Consider the following 17356-nt stretch of genomic DNA (forward strand, 5'->3'; position numbering starts at 1 on the left):
CCAGGCTGTTGGTGTAGTCTGGGTACGATATGATAATGGCAAGGACTCATTAGGGGGTGATGGAAAGAAACTGATAGATTCTAGATTCTAGAAATATTTACGAGGTAGAATTTACTGCTTCCTTTGCTGTGTTTGTTTCTACTCCTACCATTTTTAAGCTTTGAAATACTTTTGAATATTTTTGTCCAGTGTTTCTCTTTAGCTATTCCCTTTGTTCATATGGTTTTTTGCCTTCATTAATACTTTACTGCTGTTTTAATATAAATTGGGAAAAGAAAATATAAACTCAGGTAGTCAATCTAACATATTTTACTGAACCCTAGCCCACTGATTTGAAATGTCACCTTTATTGTATATTGTTTCATTCGACTACTCTGAAGATTTGTCTGTTCCTAGGACAATACTGCACTATTTGAATATACAGTGTTTTTACAGTTAATAGCAGGTACCTCCGTTACATTTATGCTTTCCTTAAAATCATGTTGGCTAGTTTTACGTACTTTCCCTTTCAGGTAAATTTTAGGAAAAATTTACCCAAAATACTTTTGGGATTTCTATTAGAATTTATTCTTTTTTTTTAAAGAATAATTTGGAGAGAATTGGCATTTTTACAGTATTGAATCTTATTACCTCAGAATGTGGTTCTCTCCATTTAATTAATTTATTTTAAATGTCTCAGCATAATTTTAATGACTTTCATACCTGTCTGAACATTTTAGCCTTATTTGGTTATTACTGTTATTTAGGAAAACTGTTGATTTCTTCTGTGTTGCTCTTATGTATAGTCAGCCAAACTCTCATAAATAACTTCATTAATTTTTTCACTGATTTCTTCAGACCTTTCTGCAATTCCTTGAGAATGCACTTATATCATCTGCATTTCTTAAAATGCTATGTCTTACTACATTACTTAAAACTTAAAGTTTGAAAAGTAGTCATCGTAGTGGGCATTCTTGTCTAGTCCCTGACTTCAGTAGTAAAGCTTCTGACATTTCTCGATTAAATGTGATGCTTCCTATAGAACCTGGTATAAAATGACTCTTATTTCCTTCTATTTTTACTGAGGTAAGATTTTTCCATCGGAATTGGGATTTGAATTCTATCTGATATATCTTAAGCATTGAGATGAGTTTGGGTTTTTTCGTTATTCTATGATATTATATTAAATCACATTATAATTTTTTAACTGAGTTTTGAAGTCTATGTAGAAATTGGAAAGCTTTCAGTCTTTTCTGTTTTGTTTTAAAAATGTGAATTATGTCTATCTTAAAGCTTTGATAGAATTTATTCTTAAATCTATCCAGATCTCATGCCTTTTATTAAAGAGAGGACCCTTGGAAACCTTTCAGTTTCTTCTATTTGATCTATTTTTGTTTTTTACTTCTTTCTTTGATAATTGACTTTTTCTTAGAAAATCATCTACTTGACTAGATTTTTAAAATACAGTTGTTCATTATATTTTTAAAAGAGATTTAAAAATCTCGGTACCTAATTTCCTCATCTCATTTCTAATGTTACTTGTGTCTTGCCTTTTTTTTATTGACACATAATAATTGTACATATTTATCAGGTACTTAGTGATGTTTCAGTACATACACTGTTTAGTGATCAGATCAGGATAATTAGCATATCCACTGTCTCAAACATTTTTCATTTATTTGTGTTGGGAACATTCGAACATCCTCTCTTCAGCCATTTGAAAATGTATAATATTGTCAACTACAGTCACCTTATGGTGCTATAAAACACTAGAACTTACTCCTCATATCTAGCTGTAATTTTGCGTCCTTTATCACATCTTTCTACCCTTTCCCCCATTCTTCCCTGCCTCTAGTAACCTCTTTTCTACTTTCTACTTCTGTAAGATCATCTTTTTTAGCTTCCACATAAGAGTGAGAACATGTGATGTTTAACTTTCTGTTTCTGATTTATTTCACTTAATGTCCTCCAGTTCCATCCAGGTGGCTGCACATGACAGGATTTTATTCCTTTTTATGGCTGAATAGTATTCCATTATGTATATATGCCACATTTGCTTTATCCATTTATCTGTTATTGGACACTTTGATTGATTCTGTATATTGACTATTATGAATAGTGCTGTAGTAAACATGGGGGTGGTACAGATATCATTAATATACTGATTTCCTGTACTTTGAATAAATGCCCAGTAGTGGCATTGCTGGATCATGTGGTAGTTCTATTTGTAGATTTTAAGGGCTCTCCCTACTGTCTTCCATTGTAACTGTACTAGTTTACATTTCCACCAATAGTATAAAAGAGTTCTCTTTTCTCCACATCCTTGGTTGAATTTATTCTTAGGGTTTTTTTTTTCAGTTATTATAAATATAATGGCTTTCTTGATTTTTAATATGTGGTGTTTGTGTAAAGAAATACTACTGATTTTTGTGTGTTGATTTTGTATTCTGAAAACTTACTGAATTTATCAGTTCTAAGAGTTTTTTTGGTAGAGTCTTTTAGGCTTTTCTATATTGTAAAATCATGTCATATGTAAACAGTAACAATTTGACTTCCCCCTTTCCAATTTGGAGGCCCTTTATTTCTTTCTCTTTTCTGTCACTCTTGCTGGAATTTCCAGTACTGTGTTGAAGAAGACTGGTGAGAGTGCGTACTCTTGTCTTGTTCCAGTCCTTAGAGGGAAAGCTGAAAGCCTTTCAGCTTTCAGTGGGATATTATTAGCTGTGGATTTGCCATATATGGCCATTATTTTGTTAAGGTACGTTTCTTCTCTACCTAATTTATTGAGTTTTTATCAGGAAGGAATGTTGAATTTTATGAAATGCTTTTTCTGCATATATTGAGATGATTATGTGGTTTTTATTTTTCATTGTGTTCATGTGTCACATTTACTGATTTGTGTATATTGAACCATCGTTGCATCCCTGTAATCCCACTTGATCATGTTGTTTGATCTTTTTGACGTGTTGTTGGATTTGGTTTGATGATAATGTTGAGGATTTTTGCATTTATGTTCAGTAGGGATACTGGTCTGTAGTTTTCTTTTTGTGTGATGTCCTTGCCTGGTTTTGGTATCAGGGTTGTTTTGGCCTTGTAGAGTGAGTTTAGAAGAATTCCCTCCCCTTCAATTTTTGGAATAGTTTGAGAAGATAATTTAGTGGTGAAGCCATCCAGTCCTGGACTTCCCTTTGTTGGGAGAGTTTTTTTGTTAGTGATTCAGTTGTATTATACCTTGTTGGTCTGTTCGGGTTTTCTATTTCTTCTTGACTCAATCTTGATAGGTTTTATATGTCCAGGAATTTATTATCTATTTTTTCTAGATTTTCAAATGTATTGGCATATAGTTGTTCATAATAGTCTTCAATGATCCTTTGTATTTCTGTAATATCAGTTGTGACATGTTTTGTTTCTGATTTTATTTGGATTTGCTCTCTTTTTTCTTGTTGATTTTATTTTTTCAAAAAACCAACTTGTTTTGTGTACTTTGTATTATTTTAGTCTTTAATTTCTGCTCTGATCCTTATTTTCTTCCTTTTACTACCTTTGAGTTTGGTTTGGTGTTTGTTTTTCTAGTTTCTTCAGATGCATCATTAGGTTATTTGAAATCTTTCTCCTATTTTTTTTTTTTTTTTTTTGAGATGGAGTCTCGCTCTGTCACCCAGGCTGGAGCGCAGTGGCGCGATCTCTGCTCCCTGCAAGTTCTGCTGCCTCCTGGGTTCACGCCATTCTCCTGCCTCGGCCTCCTGAGAAGCTGGGACTACAGGCGCCCGCCACCACACCCGGATAACTTTTTTGTATTTTTTAGTAGAGACAGGGTTTCACCGCATTTGCCAGAATGGTCTCGATCTCCTGACCTCGTGATCTGCCTGCCTCGGCCTCCCATAGTGCTGGGATTACAGAGATGAGCTACCGTGCCTGGCCGATCTGTCTCCTTTTTTGATGCAGGAATTTACTGCTATAAACTAGTCTCTTACTACTGCTTTTGCTGTATCTCACAGGTTTTGGTATATTGTGTTTCTATTTTTATTTGTTTCAAGGAATTTTTTAAATTTCCTTTTAAATTTCTTTATTCACTCATTGGTCATTCAGGATCATGTGGTTGAAATTCCATGTTTTCTTATAGTTTTATATGTTTCTCTTGTTATTGGTTTCTAGTTTTATTTCATTGTGGTCAGATAAGATACTTGATATTATTTTTGATTAAAAAAAAATTTGTGACTTTTGTGCCCTAACATATGGTCATAAATGTGGTTCGCAGTACTTCTCATTACTTATTTTTCTTTCCTTTGACATTGTACATTTGTCTTTATTTTTCCTAGAAAATGTTTCGTGTGCTGATGGAAAAAATGTGTATTCTGCAGCTGTTGGGTAAAATGTTCTGTAAATGTTAGGTCTATTTGGCCTATGGTGCAGTTTAAATCTGATATCTCGTTGATTTTCTGACTAGGTGATCTGTCCAATGCAGAGAGTGGGATGCTGAGGTTTCCAGCTATTATTGTATTAGGGTCTATCTCTCCTTTTAGATGTAATAATATCTGCTTTATATATCTGGTGCTCCAGGGTTGTGTGTATTTATAATTGTTTTAGCCTGTTGCTTAATTTACCCTTTTACTACAATGTCCTTATTTGTCTCTTTTCACAGCTTTTAAAGACTGTTTTATCTGAAATGAAATAAGTGTAGCTATTTGCATGGAATATCTTTTTTCATCTCTTTGCTTTTCCTCTGTGTGTCTTCACAGTTGAAGTGAGTTTCTTGTAGGCAACATGTAGTTGACTCTTGTTTTTTTTAATCCATTCAGCCAGTTTATATTTTTTAATTGAGGAATCCAATCCATTTACAGCCAAGGGTGGTGTTGATGCATGAGGACTTACTCCTGTCATTTTGTTGTTTTCTTTTCTCTTTAAAAAATATCCCTTGTTTCTTACATTCTCTTATTGTTTATTTTTGTGGATGAGTGGTTCTCTGTAGTGATGTTTTGATTTCCTCGTCTATGACTTGATACTTTTCTTTTGCTGTTTTTAGAACTCTTTGTCTTTGACTTTTGACAGTTTGAGTATAATGTGCCCCAGAGAGGACTGTTTGGATTTTATCAATTCGAGGACTTTTGTGCGTCCTAGATCTGGATGTCCATTATCTCCCAAGACTTGGAAAGTTTTTTACAACTAGCTCATTAAATATCTCCTATGACGTTTCCCTTCTTTTCTTCTGGAACTCTCATAATGTGAATATTTGTTCACTTAATGGTGTTCCTTAAATTATTTTTTTCTTTTTGTCTGCCTTAGTTATTTCAACAGACCTGTCCTAAGTTCAGAAATTCTTTCTTCTGCCTGGTCTAGTCTTTTGTTGATGCTCTTCGTTGTATTTTCTTTTAATTTCATTCATTGAATTCTTCAGTTCTAAGATTTCTGTTTGTTTTTTAATATCTCTCTCTGTTGAATTTCTCATTCAAATAATGAATCATTTTTCCTAATTTTGTTGAATCGTGTATCTGTATTCTTTTGTTTCTCACTGAGTTTCCTTAAGATTATTATTTTGAATTTTTTCTGATATTTTGTATATTTCCTAATAATTGGGATCTGTTATTGGAGAATTACTGTATTCCTTTGGAAGTGTCATGTTTCTTTGTATTTTCATGTTCGATGTAGCTCTACATTGATTTATTTCTACACATATGGTAGAAAAGTTGCCTTTTCCAGTTTTATGGAGGTGGTGAAAAAACTTGGAGTATTGGTTGCTGGGGTGCATTCACTTTGTTTTTAGGTAGACGCACTAGTGCAGTCTCTGCAGATTCTTCAGCAGTAATCAATTTTAGTGATGTTTGTAAGTGTGTCAGTGGCCTAGGCTGCAAGAGTTTGTGGTGGTGATGGTACAGCTCTGCCAGGGGTGGGCTCACTGGGCTGTTTCTCAGGTCAGGGGTGCATGAGTGAATGCTGTGATGAGGCAACCAACTTGGTGTCTGGCTTGCTGGGATTATGGCCATGGGGCTGTTACTCTGGCTGGTGGCATGGGCACATGCCTGCTTGGCTGGCTTGGAGACACAGCACCTGGGTTGGAGCCACTGGGCTATTTCTCAAGTTCTGAGGGGTGGTGTGCAGCCACTTGACCAGTCTGGGGGCATGTCTGCCAGAGAAGAACCCACTAGTCTGTTGTTTAGGTTCTGGATTGGGTGCACAACTGCTCAGCCAGTCTGTGGGCTTGTTTGTTGAGTTCAGGCCTCCTGGAGTATCTTAGGGCCTAGGTGCCAATATGCAGCCAGTCCAAGGACATCTTCACCAGAGGCTAGCCTGCCAGGCTGTTTTTCAGGCTCAGGACATGGATGTGCAACCATCCAGCCACCATGGGGACATGTCAGCTACTCAGTTGCTCAGGGACCTCTGCTGCTCAGGGGAGGGCATACAATGGTGTGGCTGGCTCCAGGGTGGGTTCTCCCTGGGTGTGTCCACCAGATTGTTTGGCGGGAAGTGCTGGCAGCAGGGATTGGTTTCCTTGCTCTGCAGGACCAGAGTCACAGCAGATCCTGGGCTCAGGCTCTATGCAGCTGGGTTTGTGGCATTCAGACACCTGTGTGGACGTAGTGGAATGAAAACAACTCCTAGGCTAGAAAAGTGGATGGTGTACTTCAGAAATGGTTCTGGTCTCAAGATGATGGGTGACATGCTGCAGCAGCTTAGCTCACAGGGAGTAAGTGGTGGGTGAGGAGTGCAGATCTTGTGCTCCGAGTCTGGGGGAATACAGCTGTGTAAATTCACAGCAGCTCCCCAAACTGGGCTCAGGGCTTGCAAGGACTGTGGATTCTCCTTTAGTAAGGATTGCGTGTGTTTGCAGTGGGAGTGGAGGCTGCTGAGGTTCCTCTGATTACCTTCCTCCCCTACCCAAGCCCCCAACCCCGCAAGAAGTCCTTCCTGATTGAGGGCCATTCTATGTTTGGGGGATGGGATGGCAGAGGCAGGATGCCTCTGCACTGGCCTTGTGGGCTTCCAATCATCACAGGTATCTCTCCACTTCCCTACTGTACTTCAGCACTCTCCCTTAAACACTACAGTCAACTCTTAGGTGTTTGTTTATTGCCTTGGTCCTTTCTTGAAGCGGAGGAATGTGCACCAGACACTTATAGTCAGCCATCTTACTGACATCACTCTTCGTGTCTTGTCTTTTCTTGGTTAAACTAGCTGAGTGTTTGTCTATTTTAATTGGTCATTCGAAAAAGCCAGCTATTTATTGACTTACTGATTGAATGTGTCTCTTTTGATTGAATGACTTTTGCTTTTCCTTTTATTAATTCATTTCTGGATTTGATTACCTTGTAAATTTTGGTCTTTCATGATCCATAACAGTTTACTCATACTTTGCCGCTCTTCGCCCTTTTTTCATGGGAGTATTCTTCAGCTTGATCTTTCTGCATATCACAATTTAATCTTGTTTTTGTTTTTCCCTCTCTTTTTATTTCCTGGTAATTCTGTTTCTCTGGAGGTTCATGCTTTTGTTTGTTGAATTTGGTTAGTCTAATACATGCTGCTAGTTTTCGTAAGTGATTGATGATTCATGGTTTTATTCATATTTGTAACTGAAGAGTCTAGATTAAATCTGTTAATTTTTCTCTAGCCCATGTGAGAATCCCATTTATGGCCGGGCGCGGTGGCTCACGCCCATAATCCCAGCACTTTGGGAGGCCAAGGCGAGCGGATCAGGAGGTCAGGAGATGGAGACCATGCTGGCTAACACGGTGAAACCCCGTCTCTACTAAAAATAGAAAAAATAAGCCGGGTGTGGTGGCGGGCGCCTGTAGTCCTAGCTACTCAGGTGGCTGAGGCAGGAGAATGGCGTGAACCCAGAAGGCGGAACTTGCAATGAGCCAAGATCGCACCACTGCACTCCAGCCTGGGCGACAGAGCGAGACTCCCTCTCAACAAAAAAAAAAGAATCCCATTTATGTGTTATTGAATCTAGGGTCTGATTAAAATATTTATCTCCTCTAGAGATTATTGAGAAGGAGTGGAACTTTGTAAGTGACTTACCTGTTGAGTTTAGACTCTCCTTTCTTCCTGCGATCTCTAAGTAAATGGGAAAAACTTCCCTGTTTTTCTGGCTCCTGTCTTAACTTTGTAAGCCTCCCATTCCAGAGAGCCTCTTATTTTATATATTAAGTATTTACATATGCTAGAGTTGTCTAGTGTTTATCGATAGCTGAATAATCATTATAGATTAATGTTTTAATATTTTATAGGACTAAATCATTTTGCTACTTTAAAAAAAATCATGAAGGTACATTATTTGAAGTTTGGGGAAGAAAGGACTTTGGTACCAAAGGACAGCTATTCATATTTTAAGCAGAGAAACAGCAGGAGAGATTTCTGTGAGAAGGTACCAGCTCAAATTCCACTGTTCATAATTTTGGTGAGGGACTCTGCAGAATCACGTTTACTAAATTGGGATTAGGCCCATCTCTCATTATTTGTTATAATTTTCTCACATGGTTTTTCTTTATTGTTTCATATGCTTTTAGGATAATGTAGTTAAAAAGAACTATGTATTGTATTGTGACTATCAATCTACCAAATATACAAACTAATTTGAGAATGATTGACAGCATTATAATATTGGAGATTTCCAGGACAAGGGATGTTGTCAAGTTTATCCATTTCTAGATTAAATTCCATATGATTAAGAATCAGTAACAACTTAGGAAGATCTTTAAAATAACCAAAGATCTATTTCACAATTTCTATCACTTTTCTACTGACTTAAACACCAATTAAAAAAAAAAAAAGGCAAGCACCTCAAGAATCAATATAGAAGGTACATTTAAAAAACATCTTCAGTACAACTGGAGTTATGAACACTGACTAAACATTTGATAACATTAAGGAATTACTGTTAATTTGTTAGGTATTGCTAATTTGATACTGTTGAGTATTTAGGTTATGTTGTTTAAAAAGAGTGCTGATCTTTGAGACATATACATTGAAATAGGATTTCTGGAATTTGCTTGAAAGTTATATAAGGTAGAAAGTATATAGGAGTATGAAACAAGGTTGACCATGAGTTGCTAATTGTTGGCACTGATCATTGTGTGGTTTATTATATTCTGTTTTCTTCATATATGTTTGAAGTTTTCCATAATAAAAGTTAAAAATAAAGACAAATGTACAATGTCAAAAGAAAGAAAAATAAGTAATGAGAAGTACTGCTAACCACATTTATAGCCACAAGACAAAAGTACTTTTAAAATTTGATTCTATTGTTCCCTGCCCACTTAAAGGTAACCTGTTGACTTTAAGCAAAATTACAAAGTAGGTGTAGTTTATATTCTTTATTTCTTATGTCATCTTTCTTCATCTTAGTCCAATACTTGTTTTCCTTCTCCTTTGTCAAGTGCTCATTGTCCTCTTGTTCGCCTCTTTACCTTCAAAAATTGTCAGTAATCCATGAAACACCCATAGATGAACCTGTCCAAGTTAACATACAAGAGAAGAATGCTTTGTGAGGGAAATCAGGGATAGAAGACAGGAAATAGGTCTGATAGAGTATTAGAAAAAGATTTGAACATTTAGAAAAATACTGGTAAAAATGTGAGAAGCTTGTTGGAACATTTGGAAAAAACTTAAGAGTTCCATATGAAAAACAATATTGATTTTATTTTTAAAAATTGAGAATCTGAAGATAGAGAAGGTAAAAGCTGAAACCTCTAGTATTCTAACAGAAAACAGATAATGTCCAAAATGAGTCGATCACAAAGTAGCAATATTAGCATATTATCCAGAAAGAAGAGAAACTACGAACAGATCTGATTAGAAGAAACAATTAAGTTCCTAGTAAAATTACTTCTGGGAGTAGGATAAGTTGGGAGAAGGGTGAGTAGCATGGAACAGAAAACTGTATTTATAAGCCATTTAGTAGTACAATCTGACTTTTAACAGTGTTTGTATTTTATTTTAATAAAAATAAAAGTTAATATTAAAAACGACTTCTGTATTTATTGTTGATTTATTCTAAGAAACATCAAAAAGAGGTAAAACTAATAAAATTAAGATTATAATAGGAGGGGTCTAGCATCACTCTCTTACGTGTATATATGTTGTCCCAGCACCAGTTGTTGAAAAGACTGTTTTTTCTTTATTGCATTGTCTTGGCACATTGTCAGAATCAATTGACCATAAATTTATGGATTTGTTTCTAGCCTCTTGTTTAGTTGTGTGTCTGTCTATATGCTAGTTCCACACAGTCTTGATTACTGTAGCTTTTTAGTAAGTTTTGAAATTGAGAAGTGTGGGGTCTCCAACTTTGTTGTTCTTTTTGAAGACTCTTTTGGGTATTCTGGGTTTTTTCGAGTTTCCATATGAATGGAATGAACTTGTCAATTTCTACAAAAAAAAGAAAAGGCAGTTGAGATTTTGATAGGGAGTGTATTAAACCTGTAGGTTAATTTGGGAACTGTTGCCATTTTAATAATAAGTCCTCTGATCCGTGAACATGGGATGTCATTCCCTTTATTTAGGTCTTCTTTCAATGATGTTTTATAGTTTCATTGTACAAATTTTGTACTACTACTGTTACATCTATTTCTCAGTATTTTATTGGTTTTGATGCTACTATAAAAGGAATGGTTTTCTTAATTTCATTTTTGGATGGTTTGTCACTAGTGTATAGAAATACACTATGTGTAACAACATATTGATTGTTTTGTATTAATCTTGTATATTGAAACCTTGGTGAACGCACTTACTAGTGATAATAAATTTTTGTATATTAGGATTTTCCATATACAAAATAATATGATCTGCAAATATAAATTGTTTTACTTATTGCTTTCCAGTCTGGATGCCTTTTATTTTCTTTTTCTTTTCTTTTTTTGCTTAACAGCCCTGTCTAGAACCTCCAATACAAAGTTGAATAAAAATGCCAAAAGTGTACAGCCTTATTTTATTCCTTATTAGGAGTAAAAGCACCATTAAGTATGATGCTAGCTGTGGGTTTTTCATAGAGAAGACTTTTATCAGAGTGAAGAATTTCCCTTCTATTTTTAGTTTGGTGAATGTTTTTATTATGAAAGGGTTTTGGGTTTTATCTAATGATTTTCTTTGTCTGAAATGTCATTTGGTTTTGTTCTTTGTTCTATTAATAGAGTATATTGATTGAGTTTTTATATGTTGAACCACTCTTGCATTTCTGGGATAAAGTGAACTTGGCCATTATGTACAATTGTTTGTATATGTCGCTGGATTCAGTTTGCCAGTATTTTGTTTAAGATTTTTGCATTTGTATTTCTAGGAGAGATTGGCGGTAATTTTTTTGTGTGTAATGTTGTTGGGTTTAGTATCAGGGTGATTGGTCTCATAGAATGAGTTGGAAAGTGTTTCTTTTTCTTCTCTTTTTTTTTTTTTGAAGGAGTTTGTGAAGTATTGGTTTTAATTCTTTTTTAATTAATTGATAGAATTCAACAAAAGCTGGTTCTGAGCTTGCAGGAAGTTTCTGATTCCTAAATTAGACTTTCTCCTTCTTATAAGTCTATTTGAATTTTCTATTTTTTTTCTCGAGTAATGTTTTTAAATTTGAAAAATATAAAGCAAGTGCAAAGTTGTAAGTGTGTATAAGGTAGTCTGATAAAGTCTAAATTGCATATAAAAATCTATCCTGCTTTTAATTCCTGGGAAGTCAATTTGAAACTCATACTGTTTAACAATTTCATTTTTTAAAATATTATTTTTGAAAAGAGTATTCTTAATGTCTATTTGCATTATTAAAATAATTTTACTTCACAACGGCTTGAAATTTACATTTTTTGTGTTTTTTTATGTTGCTTTTATCTCAGCAGCAATGCAGCAAGTCTTGGAAAACCTTACAGAGCTGCCCTCATCTACTGGAGCAGAAGAAATAGACCTAATTTTCCTCAAGGGAATTATGGAGAATCCTATTGTAAAATCACTTGCCAAGGTAAATAGATTTATTCATAAGATTACTGAATTATTTTGGAAATGGTTTTTACAGAGATATTTTCAGATATTACTGTTTTAGAATTTGGTTGATATACATTAGGTTTAGTTAGCAAATAAAAACACTTAGCACATAATGAATTCTTAATATATGCAAAAATTAGGCCATTTTTCTCTTTTCTGTTCTGACTTTAAATACAGGATGAAATGACTCATGAAATGACTCTTAGTTTTGGCATAATGCCTTTAAGGTTTAGAGAAATCATACCTGCACAGTTGTGTTTTAACAGGACCTGTGAAAAAGATCCTGATTCTATTTCCATTTTCAACAATGGCAAGGTACTGATTTTCTTTTTTTACATTACACCGTGTACCTACTTTTCATTTAAGTTATTGACTTCCTTTATCTAGTGCTTTTTTGAAATTTTGTTGTTTGTTGCATAAGCCTGATATTTTAAGCCTGTTTCCCTAGTCAACTATGGAGTAATCTCTTTAACTCATTGATAAATATACTTTACAACCATTTTTATTAAATAATTATTATATACTAAAGCTTAATGTATTACCTATTTTACAAACCTGCTATACACTTCTTTAGAGTTCCCCCAAATGACTCTTGCTTTCAAGAATCTATGCCACTTGCCTTCTTTGACCTTTTCTTTGTAGAGCCATCTTGTTCCTTTTAGTTTTTGCGCTATGAGAATGTTGATTTCACTCTCTTCTGTGATTTTTTCTTAGCCACAGTCTATTACTTGTTATCTTCCAAGACCTCTGAAAAATACCTTTTACCAGGTTTTCTACTAGTGAGAGTGAGTTAATGATGCAGATTCTTTTTTTTTTTTTTTTTTTGAGAGGAAGTCTCACTTTGTCACCCAGGCTGGAGTGCACTGGCACAATCTCGGCTCACTGCAACCTCTGCCTTCTGAGTTCAAGTGATTCTTCTGCCTCAGCCTCCCAAGTAGCTGGGACTACAGGCGTGTGCCACCGCTCCTGGCTAATTTTTGTATTTTTAGTAGAGGAGGGGTTTCACCCTGTTGGCCAGGCTGGTCTCGAACTTGACCTCAAATGAGCCACCAGGCCCGGGCAATGATACAGATTCTTCATTTTATTTACATATTTACTCATGCTAAAATCACATGGTATAAAGGTCCTTAAGCAGAAACTAATCCACTTGCAGATCATCCAACTGGAATTTTTATTTTAGTCATTTTTTACTATAGCCTTTCCAATGTTCATTAGATATTTTTATATTTTAAAAATAATATACAGGGTATTATTTCAGATTCAGACTTGTCATAAACATTAATTCCTGCTGTGTTAAAGTAATAGCTCCAGGGTCTGTTGAAATTAGTAGAAACTGTTTAAGTTTATGTTAAGTAGTTTACCTGGGTTCTTATTGTACTTTTAAAATAGTTTTTTACTCTTTTCTTGATGTTATTCTGTTGTCAGTTTATTGTCCATGTATCTGTTACACTGTTATGTCCATGTTTGTTTAATTTATGGCTTTTGATCTATAGATTTAAAAACTATATAATAAGGCACTTATAACATGCTTACAGTTTACAAAGGTCTTTAAAATACACTGTTTTGTCTTAACAAGTTTATGAATTTAAAATATACTGTTTTATCTTTCAACAGCTTTTGAATCGAAAAGTAAGACTCAGAGTAAATAAGTGTTGTATCTAAGGTCTCTCTGCTAGCAAATGACAGATGAGGTTTAGGCCACGTGTTCTATCGTCAAATTCTGTGTTCTAACTACTACAACACAGGGTGATGGGATATGTGTATGTATGTGTATACTTATTCTTAAAAACTGGTGTGAGTAAAAATTTGCTGGTTTTGTGCCATTGATGTTGGCATTTCAGAGGATCATCTTGTTCATTATTCTTAACAGTTGCAATGGTTGTATGACTTTTGAGCAGGTAAGGTGCTACTGTACTCTTTTGAGGATAAAAATGAAATAAAGCAAAGAATTACCCAATAATATGCAACATCCAAGCAGCCTCTTAATAAGGAAAAACAATGGTAGTTCAATATTCCTATAATGTAGGTTAAAAAGAATCCCAGAAATAGGGGAGGAATTCCGCTTCCAAGAAAGAAGTAGTAAGTCACAGCAGGTTAGCACTCTCGGTATAACAAGTAGAGGGATAAAAGAGGTACACATTGCTAGATATACAGAGAGGCAGGAATATCTGGCCACTAAGCATGAGAAAAACAACAGAGGCAGTCCCATAAATGGTTCTTTTATTAGCGTTTATACACAAGGATTTGAAAATAACTTATTAATGTATTTTTAATAGAAGGGAGGAAAGACATGTAAAATAGTATTAGAAAATCAATAAAAAATAATCAAATGAACAATTTAGGGTCAAGAATACAGTATCTGAAATTAGTTCACTGATAGAAGACTAGACACAACAGAAGAGGGAATAAGTGAATTTAAAGATAGGTTATTAGAAAATATTCAAACAAAAGCTAATAGAAAAGAAAGAATGAAAAAAAGGTAACAGAATATGTGAAACATACTGAAAATGTTTAATATATATGTAGTTTGTAATTCCAGAAAGAAAGGAGAGAGGGAAGAAGAAATACAGGCAAACCCTATACTTTTGCATTTTACTTTATTCCCCTGTGCAGATACTGCCTTTTTAATAAATAATCAGCTAATGGGCAAAATAACCAGCTAGCATTATAATGATGGGATCAAATTCACACATAACAATATTAACCTTAGATGTAAATGGCTAAATGTCCCAATTAAAAGACATAGACCAGCAAATTGGATAAAGAATCAAGACCCACCAGTCTGCTGTATTCAGGAGACACATCTCATGTGCAATGACACACATAGGCTGAAATAAAGGGATGGAGGAAGATTTACCATATAAATGTAAAGCCAAAAAAAGCAGGTATTGCAATCCTAATCTCTGATGAAACAGACGTTAAATCAACAAAGATCAAAAAAGACAAGGGCATTACATAATGGTAAAGGGATCAATGCAACAAGAAGAGCTAACTATCGTAAATATATATGCAGCCAATACAGGAGTACCCAGATTCATAAAACAAGTTCTTAGAGACCTACAGAAACTTAGACTCCCACACAATAATAATGGGAGACTTTAACACGCCACCGTCAATATTAGACAGATCAACAAGACAGAAAATAAACAAGGATATTTAGGACTTGAACTCAGCTTTGGACCAAGTGGACCTAATAGACATCTACAGAACTCTCCACCCCAAATCAACAGAATATACGTTCTTCTCGGCATTGCATAGCACTTCTTCTAAAATCAACCACATAATTGGAAGTAAAACACTCCTCAGCAAATGCAAAAGAACGGAAATCATAACAAAGAGTCTCTCAGACCACGGTGCAATCAAATTAGAACTCAGGATTAAGAAACTCAAAACCATACAACTACATGGAAATTGAACAACCTACTCCTAAATGACTACTGAATAAATAAGAAAATTAAGGCAGAAATAAATAAGTTCTTTGAAACCAATGGGAACAAAGACACAATGTACCAGAATCTCTGGGACACAGCTAAAGCAGTGTTTGGAGGGAAATTTATAGCACCAAATACCCACAGGAGAAAACAGGAAAGATCTAAAATCAACACCCTCCAGTTTTGCAAGAAGTTTCACTTGGATAAAATGCTCTCAAACAACATTGCATGCTATGGAGAAATCTTTCATGAAAGGGGAGTCCATCAATGTGGCAAACCTTATTATTGTCTTATTTTAAAAAATTGCCACAGCCACCCAAGCCTTCAGCAACCACCACCTTGATCGGTCAGCAGCCATCAGCATCAAGGCACGACCTTATGCTAGCAAAAAGATTTCAACTCTCTGAAGGCTCTGATCATTAGCATTTTAACCTTTCAAGTATTTTTAAATTAAGATATGTACATCGTCTTTTAGACACCTTGCAGTTGCTTACTTAGTAGACTGCCTTGTCATGTAAACATAACTTTTATATGCACAGGGAAACAAAAAAAGTTGTGTGACTTACTTTGTTGCAGTATTTGCTTTACTGTGGTTATCTGGAGCAGAACCTGCAGTATCTCTGAGCTATGCGTATACTACTAGTAGAATGTTGAAACCTTTGACCATAATAGTAGATTAACCTATCTCTTTTTGCAGTTCTGTCAGATTTTACCTCCCATATTTTAATGCTCTTTTGTTAAACACACATTCACTAAGATTGTTATATCATCTCAGAAAATTAACTCTTATCATTATGTAATGCTTCTCTTTGTTCCCAATAATTTTTCTTGCTCTGAAGTCTGCCCTGTCTGAAATTAATATAGCTACTCCAGTTTTCTTTTAGTTAATGTTAGCATGATATGTCTTTCTCCATACCTTTAATTTTAATCTCTCTGTATCTTTGTATTTAAAGTAAGTTTCTGGTAGAAAACATATAATTCCATCTTTTTTTATTCACTCTGACAGTCTGGTTTTTTTGTGGGTTTTTTTGTTGTTTTTTTTTTTAGATGGAGTCTCACTCTGTTGCCAGGCTTGAGTGCAGTGGCGCCATCTTGGCTCACTGCAACCTCAGACTCCCTGGTTCAAGCAATTCTCCTGCCTCAGGCTCCCAAGTAGCTGGGATTACAGGCACGCCCAGCTAATTTTTGTATTTTTAGTAGTGATGGGTTTCACCACGTTGGCCAGAATGGTCTCGATATCTTGCCCTTGTGATCCGCCCACCTCAGCCTCCCGAAATGCTGGGATTAAGGCGCGAGCCACCGCACCCAGCTGACAGTCTCTTTTAAGTGCTTTAGATCATTGATGTTTACATGTTTATTGATATAATTTGATTAATATCTTTCATACTATTACTGTTTTGTATTTGTTGCCTGCTTGCCTGCCTGCCTTCCTTTTTTCCTTGTGTCTCTCACTCATTTTGTGTTTTCTCTGTTTTAACTAAACATTGTATGTGATTTCAACTTTTCCTCCTCTCTTAGCATATTAATTAGACTTTTAAAAAAACCTTTTAGCAGTTCTTGATTTCGCAGTCGTTTGCAGTCTAATATACTTTCAAATAACACCATACCACTTCATGGGTAGTGCAACTACCTTATAAATAACAGTGTTTCCAGTTTCTCCCTCCTGTCCCATATAATATTGCTATCATTCATTTCATTTATTCATAAGCTGTAATAATCAAATACCTTGTTGTGAATAATACTATTATCAAATCAATTAGGAATAAGAAAAGTAAAAGATTTTATTTTACCTTTTTTTCCCTGTCTCTAGCACTCTTCTTTATATAGACCCAAGTTTTGCACTTACATCGTTTTCCTTCTTTCTGATGAATGTCTTTTAACATTTCTTGCAAGACAGGTGTACTAGTAACAAATATTCTCAATTTTTGTTTGAAAAAGTCCTTTTTGTTTTGTCTTGTTTTGTTTTTTACTTTTGAATGATAACTTTACTG

The 17356-nt window shown here is 35.0% G+C and overlaps 1 protein-coding gene across 3 annotated transcripts in view; it reads left to right on the forward strand.

Moving 5' to 3' along the window:
- Positions 1 to 11792: 11792 nt before the first annotated feature.
- MPP6 (membrane protein, palmitoylated 6 (MAGUK p55 subfamily member 6)) overlaps positions 11793 to 17356 on the forward strand; it is a 59952-nt gene continuing 54388 nt past the window's right edge. The window contains exons 1-2 of one of the 3 annotated variants that reach the window (XM_011970591.1): positions 11795 to 11911; positions 12112 to 12249. In XM_011970591.1, the coding sequence (XP_011825981.1) occupies positions 11795 to 11911; positions 12112 to 12249 (255 nt within the window). Of the gene's footprint in view, positions 11986 to 12111; positions 12250 to 17356 lie in introns of all 3 variants that reach the window. The other 2 variants (XM_011970600.1, XM_011970595.1) reach the window with 2 other exon arrangements.

Source organism: Mandrillus leucophaeus, unplaced genomic scaffold, assembly GCF_000951045.1.
Source record: "Mandrillus leucophaeus isolate KB7577 unplaced genomic scaffold, Mleu.le_1.0 Scaffold1207, whole genome shotgun sequence".
NCBI lineage: Eukaryota > Metazoa > Chordata > Mammalia > Primates > Cercopithecidae > Mandrillus > Mandrillus leucophaeus.